This window comes from Eulemur rufifrons, chromosome 5 (genome assembly GCF_041146395.1).
Source record: "Eulemur rufifrons isolate Redbay chromosome 5, OSU_ERuf_1, whole genome shotgun sequence".
NCBI classification, from domain to species: Eukaryota; Metazoa; Chordata; class Mammalia; order Primates; family Lemuridae; genus Eulemur; species Eulemur rufifrons.
The window spans coordinates 53,298,235-53,311,172 of NC_090987.1; the positions used below are offsets into that span (position 1 = coordinate 53,298,235).

Below are 12,938 nucleotides of genomic sequence, written 5' to 3' on the forward strand. Positions count from 1 at the left end.
GATCAGTGGGCCTTCTAGCGAGGCTGCAGGGGCCAGTATAGCACTGTGTGTTGCCTGGGTTAGGCACCAAGTGAACAGCTAATTCCTGAATGAATGAATTAATAGACCACTTACTCTATAAATTTCATGTTGGGGAAAAAACCCTCCCTAAGACGATAGAGTTGTAGATGGAATTAAAATAATTCACTGAAGAGACAGGTAAAAACTGTGTGTTTGTGCCTCTTTTTTAGGTCAGGGAGAAGCAGTCAGTGAGAGGGAAAGAGGACGGGCAGCCGGCACTCTGGGGCTGCCCGAGGTAGACAGCAGCTGAGCTGCCAGCAGTTGTTTGTAATGAGCTAGCGTACTGAGAAAATGACAGATTCTGTGATAAACTGGGGAAAGTTCTTTGTTTTTTCAGGTAAGCCAGAGGTGTTCGTCTTTAGGAAACAGAGAGCTTGTTCACTCCCCTTTCTCACTGCTGACCTGGCAGCTCCATGGCATGTGCTTGTCTTGGGTTGTGTCTTTGGGAACGTAGCTTTTTTCCAGTCTTCCAGTTTGCCTAGTATGTTATCAGTTGAGAAATTGTCTCAGATGAATTACCTGGACCGCAGCAAAGCTGCTGCTGTCACGGTGGGATGGTTCGTGTTAGCACACAGGGTGCGGTCAGTTTCTACAGTGTAGAGGTATGAAATGAGGGGCGGAGCCCACCTTTACCCAGGCCAGAGAAACTCGTGCTCAGCTTGGAGGTCCTTCAGCTCTGCCGTCGACAGGTGGGCTCCAGCACGGGGTCTTCTGGCCCCTGGGTCTCCAGGGTTTCTACCCTCTTGAGTCAGTTTTCTTCTGCTGCTGCTTTGGCTGACCGTATGAGCCCTCAGGCCGGTGGTCGGGGTGTGGGTGTCCGGCACTGGCCTGCCGGCGCGGAGGAGGCATCTCCAGAGCCTTAGCCCAGAGCTTTCTCTGGCTCTGGTCTGCCTTCCGTCGGGAACAGACAGCGGTTGGCCTCTCACGGCAGGCGTAGTTATCTACCCAGTTTTTGATAATTCTGAATACCTAGGCTAAGCAATGAAGACCTTTCCAGAGTTCTTTGTTTTCTATGAATTTTTATGCTTTAAATTGACCTAAATGCTGAGTTTTATTTTACATTTCTATTTGTTTCCCAAAACAGGATATGGCTTAAAAGAGCGGGAGAGTTAGGATAAAAGAGGGAGTGGGGGAGTGCATTTTCACTGTAGTTGGGTATATTTTGAACTAGACCTTTTGCTTTTATTCTGACCTTGATTGGGAATTTCTCAGTTGTCATAGGCAGCTCAGTCTTTAAATCACGTTTCAGATAAGGCCATATATAGCACTGTATAACTGCCTTTTAATGTCAGTGTCACTAAAACAGTGGTCTGGGTTTTTTTGTTATTATTTCGGTAGGCTTAGAGAAAAAAACTCAGGTTCTGCAGCCCGAGGAGAAGAAGACTGTGGCGTACCATGAAGCAGGTCATGCAGTTGCCGGCTGGTATCTGGAACATGCAGACCCACTCTTAAAGGTGAAACAGTTTGTGTGAGACAGTCGGCGAGCCAGGTCTTTATGTGAGCAGTTACTTGGGAAGAAAGTTGCGCTCCCACAAAGGAGAAATATAAAAGACGTTTAAAGGAATTTAGCAAAAACTTCGGGTAATGACAGTTGAATGAAGTGATTGCACAAACCCTCCTGCAGATAAATTATAAAATTTGGACAGAAAGTTATTTAAAGGGACCAAAAAGTGTCCAAAGGCAGACCAAAGCTGGAGGAGAGTTTATTTTTTCAAAGCAGTAGCTGCAGTGGGTTGAAACTGGGAGTTCGTGGCTTTCTTGCCTGGGGATTTTCTGTAACCTCCACACTATAGTGGTGGAAGACGTTGGTCTTGCCATCTTGAGGTGGCAGAGGAGATAGTTCAGAATTTGAAGAATACTGGAAATTTAGAAGGAAAATCCCAGAAGCAAGAAAACTACAGAGGGGTGAGACCCAAATCTGGGTAGAAACTGGCCAAATCCCTGGCTGACCGATAAACTACACATGCACAGGGGCAGCCCCAGAGAGCCCGGCGACACTGTACACAGAGACCAAAGAGAAATCAATCTCTGAAAGACAGGGGTGAACCAAGTGAGGTTTTTAGTTTGCTGCTTTTGCAACTCATTCATTCCCCAGACCTAGTCGCAGAGACGACAGAAGGCAGCTGCTTAGCTGTCTTGCAGTGTCAGAGGACAGCCGGGACTTGAGGGGCATCCCCTGGGGCAAGGCAGCCACAGAGAAGATCATGTTAGAGCATACATAAGACACTAAAGAATCTGCAAAGAAGCCACTGGAACTAATAAGTGAAGTTAGCAAGGTTGTGAAATTCAAGGCCAAAATACAAAGACCAGTTGTATTTTGGTTATTAGCAATGAACAATTGGAAAATGAAATTTTAAAAATTTAATTTTACTTTCAGTAGCATCGAAAGACATGAAATATGAAGGGATAACTTTAAGAAAATATTTGTAGGAACTGCATGTTGAAATAAATAAGACTTAAGTAAACATCATAGAGATAGACTGTGTTCATGGCATGTTACATCAGTTCTCCCCAAATTGATAGTTTCAGGGCAATCTCTTATAATCATGGCAGAACATTATTGTAGAAATTGAGAAGCTGAATCTACAGTTTACATGGAAATACAGATAAACAAGAACAGCCAAAACGGTTACATTGCAGGGGTTACTCTGCCCGATATTAAGACATTGTACACGGCTGCAGTGATGAGACTGTGGTGCTGGAGACAGGACTGGCACGTAGATCAGTGGGAGGGAACAGAGTCCAGAAAGAGACCCATACAATTTGGGTAATTGATTTTCAACAGGGATACCAGGGTAATTCAAGGGGGAAGTATTGTCTCATCAACACATGGTTCTGCCAATTCAGTATTCATATGGAAAAAAGTGACTGTTAACCCTTACATGCAAAAAATTAATTTGAAATAGATCATAAAAGCTAAAACTATAAAACTTCTAGAAGAAAATACAGATGCAAATCCTTATGGCCTTGAGTATGCAAAACTTTCCTTTTTTTTATTTGAGACATGGTCTTGCACTGCTGCCCAGGCTGGAGTGCAGTGGCACAGTCATAGCTCACTGTAGCCTCTAATTCCTGGGCTTGGGCAATCCTCCCACGTCAACCTCCTGAGTAGCTGGAACTACAGACCCATGCCACCATGCCTAACTAATTTTTAAATTTTTTGTAGTGACAGTGTCTCACTATGTTGCCCAGGCTGGTGTCCAACTCCTGGCCTCAAGCGATCCTCCTGCCTCAGCCTCCCAAAGTGCTGGAATTACAGGTGTGAGCCACCATGCCCAGCCTCACAGAAATTTCTTGAGACATAACGAAGATGAATCATGAAAGAAAAAGTTGATAAATGGGATTTCATCAAAATTTAAAACTTTGTGCTTTTGAAAGACAGTTAAGAAAATGAAAAGGCAAGCCACACGGTCTGAAAATATTTGCAATACGTATATAGGACAAACACCATATTGGAATGATTAAAATGAAATAGTCTTAAGTTCATATCGTCACTTAAATTTTAAGTGAGGATGTGGAGCAGTTTGAACGCTCACATATTGCTGATGGGAATGTAAAATCATACAACCATTTTGGAAAACAGTTTGACAGTTTCTTATAAAGCTAATAAGCAAACACTTCCATGTGACCAAACAAACCCATTCTTAGGTACTTACCCAAGAGAAACTAACACATGTCCACACAAAGGCTGTTACTGTTTTATTTATAATATCAATAAACTGAAGACATGTAATCCCAGCACTTTGGGAGGCCAAGGCGGGGGAGGATCGCTTGAGGCCAGGAATTGGAGGCTGCACAGCAGTATGGATGAATCTCAAAAACAGGGAAGAAAACTGCAGGCAGTAAAGTACCTACTGTATGATTCCATTTATGTGCAGTTCTGGAAACTATAAACTAATCTGTAGGGATAGAAAGCATATCTGTTGGTGCGAGGAAACTTTCTGGGCATGACAGGGATATTTTGTATCTTTATTGTGGTTTGAGATTATGTTTGTCAAAACTCATTGAACTTGACACTTAAAATGGGTACATTTTGCTATATATAAATCATCCCTCAATAAAGTTGATTTTTTTTTAAAAAATTAAAGGAATTTACTCAATTGGAAAAAGAAGCTGAGAATGAAAGTGAAGGTGCTGAGCATCCTGGCCTGCCCTACCCTTCAGCCACATAGGAGGGTGTGGCCGCGTCTGGCGTCTGTCCAGTCGCTCACCAGGGGTCCTTTTGTCAAGACTGAATACTCTCAATTGAGGTTTACAAAAAGACAGATGCTTCTAGAAGTCTAAGGTGAAGTTATCCTAGGAGAAAAGAAAATATCCCTCTTAAACAGTTGCTGCTGCTGGATGTTATTGATGGATGGCCCAGCCATTGTGCTTGTTTTTAATCGATGAGTTCATCTGTCTATAGATAGGTGTTTTGATCAAGTCTTCATTGGTTAGAAGGCTCTTTAGCTTTTTTTTTTTTTTTTTTTTGAGACAGAGTCTCGCTTTGTTGCCTGGGCTAGAGTGAGTGCCGTGGCATCAGCCTAGCTCACAGCAACCTCAAACTCCTGGGCTCAAGCGATCCTACTGCCTCGGCCTCCCGAGTAGCTGGGACTACAGGCATGAGCCACTGTGCCCGGCTAATTTTTTCTATATATATCTTTAGTTGGCCAGATAATTTCTTTCTATTTTTAGTAGAGACGGGGTCTCGCTCTTGCTCAGGCTGGTCTCGAACTCCTGACCTTGAGCGATCCACCCGCCTCGGCCTCCCAGAGTGCTAGGATTACAGGCGTGAGCCACCGCGCCTGACCTCTTTAGCATTTTGTATGTTTTCTGTTTGCCAGGTATCCATCATCCCACGTGGCAAAGGATTAGGTTATGCTCAGTATTTACCGAAAGAACAGTACCTGTACACCAAAGAGCAGCTCTTGGACAGGATGTGCATGACTTTAGGCGGGCGAGTCTCCGAAGAAATCTTCTTTGGAAGAATTACCACTGGTGCTCAGGATGACTTGAGAAAAGTAACTCAGAGTGCGTACGCCCAGGTAAGAGCCTGAAATCATTTCTTCCTCATTCTTTCCACCTTCGCATGAGAAGTTGACATTCACGATTGGCTCTGAAACAGTGCTTTTGTGTTTGACTGTTTTAGGCTAGGCTTATTTGTTAAAACCGTTTTGAAGTGGTCAAAACTTATGACAAGAAACCCTTTTTTGTAGTACAGTATTTAAAGTTTATTTCCTAAGAGTATGTAAAGCATATATGTGGAATTTAAGGTTTAATTGTAAACCTGTGTGACCCACAGTGGGGGCCCTGCCCAGGCTTTGTCACAGTCTGTTCCTTCCCACTGGCAGCAGCCGTGCTCTTGACTTCAGTTATGGTCATGGCCTTGTTTTCTGTAAGTTTTATCCCTGGTGCCTACATCACCAAACATTAGTTTGCTGTTTTTGAACTCGATATAAATGACTTCCTTTGGGAACTTCTGTTACTCACATGTCAGCTCTGCCTGTCTTCTGTGCTGCTAACTCAAATCCTTTTGAACTGGGCACAGTGGCTCACGCCTGTAATCCTAGCACTTTGGGACCCAAGGCGGGAGAATCACTTGAGGCCAGGAGTTCAAGACCAGCCTGAGCAAAAGCGAGACCCCATCTCTACAAAAAAGTAGAAAAATTAGCTGGGAATGGCGGTGCACACCTATAGTCCCAGCTACTCGGGAGGCTGAGGCAGGAAGATGGCCTGAGGCCAGGAGTTTGAGGTTGCTGTGAGCTATGATTGCGCCACTGCACTCTAATCCAGGCGACATGATTTGCTCTTCTTTCTTTCTAGTTTAATCTTCATTTTAAAAATAATTTTAGTTCTATGTATAATTTATTTCTAATACCTCATCTAAGTTTTTCTAATTCTGATTTATGTAGATCTTTCATGTTATCTGTCATTTTCCTGATTTCTTTTAGCCTGTTTTGAAATAGTAGATTGCAGCTTTCTTACTTGTTATATGGCCATGTCTTTTAATCTCGCTTTTCTTATTGTGGGATGTGATTCTGCTTATTTCTTTCAGAGTTCCCTTCTCTGTCTTCATGAAGTATTAGAGAATGTGGTTTCCTCCCTTCTGGGTTCTCCTGGCTCTGTTTGGGACCTTTTCTTTTCTAGTCAGTTTGGGTTTTACTTGCAGAAGCAGCTTCCTAATGTGCTGGTCAGTTTTGGGGGCTCACGGAGTCCCAGCTGGGTCATCCTCTTCATACTGTCCCCTGGGCCCCATGGACTCTGAACAGGAAAATGCAGATGCCTCTTCCAGTCCCCCGGCTCTCAGCTCAGCACGCCGCTCTTTCCAGGGAGAACCTGTTGGCAGTGCGGGCTTCTTACCTCCTCAGATGCTGCTTGCCTCTCCTGTGCTCTCCCTCACACAGATAGTAACATCTCGCAGTTCTTAAAGGCGTGGGAATTTGGCCCTACCTGTGGGTTACTTAGTTTTGTGGTAGATGTTTTCTGTGGCTTCTGGCTCTGTTCTAGTGGAGGAGTCTAAAGCACATGGTGGGTGCCATTGCTCCCGCCACCTACACAGAGCGCCCTCATGCACTTAGCTCATGCAGGCCACCACGTAGAGGGTAATCGTATGTAACCACTGCTAATCATGTTTTTCAGATTGTTCAGTTTGGCATGAATGAAAAGGTTGGGCAAATCTCCTTTGACCTCCCACGCCAGGGGGACATGGTACTGGAGAAACCTTACAGTGAAGCCACCGCGAGACTAATAGATGACGAAGTACGGATACTTATTAATGATGCTTATAAAAGAACAGTAGCTCTGCTCACAGAAAAGAAAGCTGATGTGGAGAAGGTAGGTGCCAATTGTAGGAATAATTCTCTACAGTTTTGCAAAGAGTTAAGTGATAAATTAACTGTTTGGCTTGGTGTATAGAGTTCAGAATCCCCTTCCTCTGGCTAAGCCTTCGCTTCCTTCAGTCTGGCGTCTCACTGTCTGCTCTGTCTGCGTGAGGCAGTGGGACTATGGTGGAGAGCAAGAGTGGACGTGCCCCGGTTCCTGTGGCTCTCAGTCAGGGACACGGGCGAGCGAGTAACGAAGTCTGTCAGTAACTGCAGAGCGAGCGGTTAAATTAGCTCCTCCTTCCAGGTACTTACCAGTCCTCCTAAATAGGAAGCACACTTGCCTGGTTGGAATTTACCATTGTTTATCACCTCCAGCATAAATGGGAATAAATTGATAGTGAAAGATGAAAGGGCAAATAAAAGAATCAGCCAAACTGACAGGAAACTGGCACATGAAAATTACCTTTGGCTTGACTGTGAACTTCCATGAATAAACGTGCTTTGTGTTTCGTCGTTGTACCTCGTTTGATAGCACCTACAAAACGAAGGGACCCTTTCTGACCTCACTAGATTTCTTGCATCTAGTAACCTCCTACTTAATCAGAATCCATGTAATCAAAATTAGAAAATTTTGATCTCTGAACATTGCACACTCTAATGAGAAAAACACAACGAAAAAGCCTTTTATGAGGGATTGACATGCGTAAAAGCATATTCTTAGATACACTGTTCGATCAGCAAGTCTTCAGAGAAACTGACTATGAGCCCTGCACTGGGTGATTCCAGAAGAATCCGTGCTATCAGTTGACTGAAGTGTGAGTGAAACCGGAGAGAGCGCCAGTGACAAGCAGTGCTGGTGAACACGCAGGAGGGCTCTGAGGAAGGCGAGGTCGGCGTGGCCAGAGTGGCCTGAGAAGGCTTCATGGAAGACGTGCGGAAGGAAATCGGGTCGCAGTGAGCAGGAGAGGGGAGAGGAGCGTGGCGGGAACGAGCAGGTGGAGAGGCGGTTGGAGGCGGCCTGAGCCTGCTCATGTCGCACGTGGTGGAGCACCAGGGCCGTCCTGGGCTAGGGAGAAAGTTGAGGTGCATAGCTTTAGAAATAGGAGTGACCTTAAAAATGATCTAACCCAGCCCCTTCGTTTTATAGGAGTCCTTAAAAAATCTTGAGCGGAAATGATTAAAAGTTCATGATTTCAAAAGAGCGTGGCATCAGCGTGGCACGACTGGGATGGGAAGGCTAGACCAGACCAGTGCGGAGGCCTGGGCGGGCGCTTTGCAACGTGCCTCAGATGGTGCCTTCTGGGGGTGGCTGAGAAAATAAGAAGGGAAAGAAGATGTGGAAACCCAGGACTTAATGATTAAATACAGAGAACAAAAGAGAAGAAAGCCCTCGCGTAGCTCCAAGGTGTCTGCCCGGGCTCTGTGAAGGCCGGCGATGTCGACAGTGTTGGAGAGTCAGGGCTGGAGAGTCAGGGCATGCTTGCTTGGGACAGACGGTCCAGCGGGTCCAGGAGGTTGAAGCCAGATAACTGGAGTACACCCTTCGTATTCACAGTGCGTGTACCGACAGTGTGCAACGAAGAGGGTTTGTTGAAAGGAAAATCGGGTTAATACGCTGAGGATCTTGAAACACTGGACAGCGTTCTGAAGTACTTTCTGGTCCATCAGAGAAAATGAAACATGCTAAGAGGAATGTAGAGCCAGCCAGGAGATAGGGAATCTTTCACGAGCAGGAGGTGCTGGATGGAGCCTTTGCTTCTGAAACCAGGACCTTCGAAAGTCTGGGCCTGTGCTGTGGATCGAGGATTTGGACAAGCGGATGTCTAGGCCCAGCTTCAGGGTAAGGGTTCCTGGTCAGCGTCACCTAACACCTTGTGTGTACTGGGGACCACCTGAGGTTTACTGACTTTAAAACCCTTCGACCTCATCTCATGAAGCAGCTAAATTATTATCCTATTAAAACAGTTTCAGATGAAGAAACTATTACATAGAGAGGTTAAGTAACTTTGCTTAAGGTCATACAGTGGTTAACTGGCAGAGCCGGGAGGACCCAGATGTCCTGTCTGTAGAGCCCTTGCCATTAACCCCCTGAGGCTGTGCTGTCCTGCGTGGCAGCCACGTGGCTGCTGAGCACATGGAGTCCAGTCTGCATGGAGAAATGCTGTGCATAACATACACACTGGTGTTTGGAGAGTTAGTGTGAAAAAAGGAATGTAAAATATTTCAGTAATGTCACATGTCATACTGATCATACTTTTGATATATTGAGTTAAATAAGATATATTACTGAAATTTACGTGGTCACCCACTACTGTGTTAAATGTGTGTGTGTGTGTGTGTGTGTGTGTGTATGCAAATTGAGAATTAAAGATGGGCTAAGAGGGAATCCTAAAGCTTTTATTTTCCCACATCTTGTACATGCAAACAGTCTATTTAAAAATCAGTCAGCATTATAGTGTTCTGGTTTCTTAAAGAATCCTTGTCTCTTAGGGATATAGACAAAAATATGTATGGACAAAGTGATATGACATCTGAGATTTTCTTAAAAATAATCTAGGGAGTTGAGACAAAAATGGCTGTGAGGTGATCGCTGTAGTGGTTACGCGGGCTGGTTATCCATTCTTCCTACTTCTGTACCTCTGTGAAAGACTCCAGATTAAAATTTGTAAACATTGAAAAGACAGAAGAAAATCGTTTCATTATTTTATATCTTTACAAACATAGCATTTATTGTAAACTATATATAGGTTAAATTTCTAAGTAAGGAGTTAGCTAAGGAACTAAGTCTGTTTTATGAGATTAGTTTATAACTGAAATGCTTCGTTTCTTTACGCTGGTCAGATGGTCTCACAGACACGGCTCCCTCTGTCCTGCCGTCACTCACCTCCATATGCACAACTGGGCCCATGTCCCTTTTTCTGTAGCCTCTGAGCATGTCTGGGGCTGAATTTGTGGGTCAGCCGCGGCACATGACTGGCACTTCAAGGCACATGTTTCCATGTTGGCCTTCCTGGCTTCCTTCTGTGTCTCTGCCCTTGTTTGTCTTTAGTTTTTTTCAACTAACTGTTTAAATTTACTGGCCACCCTATTTCCACCTTTTCCTCCAATCTGCCCCCATTTTTATTACTTTATTTTGTATCCTTCAAGAATTTCTTTATGTATATATAAGCACAGTTAAAAGAGAAACTGGAGACAAAATCAATTTTAACAGTTTCTTTGAACAAAGAAAGACTCGCGCCTCAGGCAGCACTCAAACCCAGAGCGCTCGAGCACGAGCAGCTTTATTAGCACAGGGGTGGAGTGAAGAAACCGCGGTCGTGCGGGGCTTGTGGGGATAGTCTGGTGGTGGCGAGAAGTCTGGTGTGAGATGATTCCGCCGTCGAGCAGAGGGTACTTACACAGACCTAGACGGTGCAGCACCCCGCACGGCCAGGCTGTGCTGGCCTGTTCCCAGGCCGCAGACCTGTGCAGCGTGTTACTGAACTGAGTGCTGTTGGCGGTTGTAACACAGTGGTATCTCAGCATAGAAAAGGTGCAGTAAAAATACGGTATTAGGCTGGGTAGGATGGCTCATGCCTGTAATCCTAGCACTCTGGGAGGCCGAGGTGGGAGGATGGCTTGAGGCCAGAAATTTGAGACCAGCTTGGGCAATAGCAAGACCCTGTCTCTACAAAAAGGTTTTGTAAAAAATTAGTCATGTGTGGTGCATGCCTGTAGTCCCAGCTACTCAGGAGGCTGAGGCGGGAGGATCACTTGAGCCCAGGAGTTGGAGGCTACAGTGAGCTATGATGACACCACTGCACTCCAGCCTGGGCAACAGAGTGAGACCCTATCTAAAAAAACAAAAACAAAAACCGGTATTATAATCTTATGGGACCACCGTTGTGTGTGTGGTCCGTAGCTGACAGTGTGCAACACATAATTACTTGCTTGGCTACTGCTCGGCGTTTGCCTGCCTCGAATATGGTCCCATGGAAGGCCTCAAGTTATATTACCAATAGGCTAGTTTGCTGTCTGTGACTGGCTGAAGCTTGGCTTAAAATTAACTAGTTATAAGGGATGACTCTAAGTTAAGTGCCAGTTTGCTTGTGTAAGGTTTCTAGGTGCAGAAATAACCCCAGGCTAATGGACTCCTGCTCATTTTGCTTTAACAGAACATTAAAAGATATATTCTTCCCAGCTCTTACAAGCAAATATAACATGTCATACACATTGTGCATCTTGGCTTTTTTCATTGAAATATGTATCTCCGAGATGTATTAAACAGCCTATGCATGGCCGGGCGCGGTGGCTCACGCCTGTAATCCTAGCACTCTGGGAGGCCGAGGCGGGTGGATCGCTCAAGGTCAGAAGTTCGAGACCAGCCTGAGCAAGAGTGAGACCCCGTCTCTACTAAAAATAGAAAGAAATTATATGGACAACTAAAATATATATACAAAAAATTAGCCGGGCATGGTGGCGCATGCCTGTAGTCCCAGCTACTTTGGAGGCTGAGGCAGTAGGATCACTTAAGTCTAGGAGTTTGAGGTTGCTGTGAGCTAGACTGATGCCACGGCACTCACTCTATCCCGGGCAACAAAGCGAGACTCTGTCTCAAAAAAAAAAAAAAAAAAAAAAAACAGCCTATGCAGGCGAGTGAGCTTTCGCTGCGTAGACATAGCGGCGTGTGTCTAGGCACTCCCTTACTGGTGGCCATTTGTTGTTTCCAGTAATTTGCACATCTTACTCTTAAGTCCTTTTTTTGGAATGGGGTCACCTATAAATGAGAACACTATTACCTTTGAATAGACTTTGCTAAGTAACAGTATTTAATGGCAATTGTTTTTATTTCAGGTCGCTCTTCTATTATTAGAAAAAGAAGTATTAGATAAGAATGATATGGTTGAACTTTTGGGCCCCAGACCATTTGCAGAAAAATCTACTTATGAAGAATTTGTGGAAGGTACGGGCAGCTTGGACGAGGACACCTCGCTTCCTGAAGGCCTTAAGGACTGGAACAAAGAGCGGGAAAAGGAGAAAGAGGAGCCCCCGGGGGAGAAAGTCGCCAACTAGATCCAAGGAGGGAGGCTGTTTTAGTCTATCCTCTGTGGGTTCCGTTTGCACATATTTCCTGGCTTTCAGAAGAGTGAGAGCGTTGCCAAGTAGATTTTAGCCAAGTACTGGCCCAGCTGAAGTGATGGGGAGAGGAGTCCTTAACCCTCAGCATCAGAAGTCACAGAGGGATGACCAGGCACTTTGAGGGCTTCGAGGGGTCCCACAGCCTCGCCGGGCTCCCAGATGGCAGCTGGAACAGTCGAGCCCAGCATCACCGAGGCCGGTCCCTGTGGCACCATCCTGAGGCCTGGCCGGGCGTGTACCAGGATAGTTCAGGGAGAGTGGGTGCTCGACGGCGTGGGGGAAGGTATTTTTCTCTTTTCGTCACCCAGTCCTTACTACTGTTTCTCTTCAGTTTCCTGCAAATGGGCTGTGAAATTAAATTGGAGTCTTGGAGTCTTGATAAAAATATTTTAATTTGACTTAATATTTTAAAATTTGAACCAGATCACTTGTTGCTGTCTTAATGGAATGGTTTTCTACAGAGAGCTGTAACATTTAAAAATATGAATGTATTATGTAAATATGGCTTCTTTACATGAAAAATAAAATGTAAACACTGTGCTTTTTTTTCCTGAACACAGGAAGGGTCACTTTATGTTGCAGGTACTTTTAGAAAACATAATGGTAAGAAATGAAGTGTTCTTACTTTATAGAGTGGACTCCATCAAGTCTCACTCTTACAGGTTCTCGTCGGCTCCCACGGAGGGTTGGTATAGGTTTGTACGTCCTGCGATGACGTGCTGAGCTGTGGACAGAAAGTGTGTTGGTCCTGAGAGTCATCAGGAGATTCCGTGGTGACCGCATCAGTTCAGGTCCTCATGAGGCGGGTTGGGACCAGATTTTGGTCACACCTCCTGGCTCTAGAAGTCAATGCATAACCGTAGTGGGCCTGGCAGGCTGTGCGGCATCACCTGGATCTCAAAGAAGGGACAGTGGTTCTAAGCTAGGGACTCCCCTGGGCTCTGGATCTCCTGTGAC

At 45.1% G+C, this 12,938-nt stretch overlaps 1 protein-coding gene across 1 annotated transcript in view; it reads left to right on the forward strand.

The window, feature by feature from the left end:
- The window catches only part of AFG3L2 (AFG3 like matrix AAA peptidase subunit 2), a 40,014-nt gene extending 27,474 nt beyond the window's left edge, over positions 1-12,540 (forward strand). The window contains exons 14-17 of the mRNA XM_069468564.1: positions 1,399-1,514; positions 4,884-5,084; positions 6,679-6,873; positions 11,697-12,540. Of these exons, the coding sequence (XP_069324665.1) occupies positions 1,399-1,514; positions 4,884-5,084; positions 6,679-6,873; positions 11,697-11,915 (731 nt within the window). The 3' untranslated portion in view covers positions 11,916-12,540. The remainder of the gene's footprint in view (positions 1-1,398; positions 1,515-4,883; positions 5,085-6,678; positions 6,874-11,696) is intronic.
- The last annotated feature ends 398 nt before the right edge of the window (positions 12,541-12,938 follow it).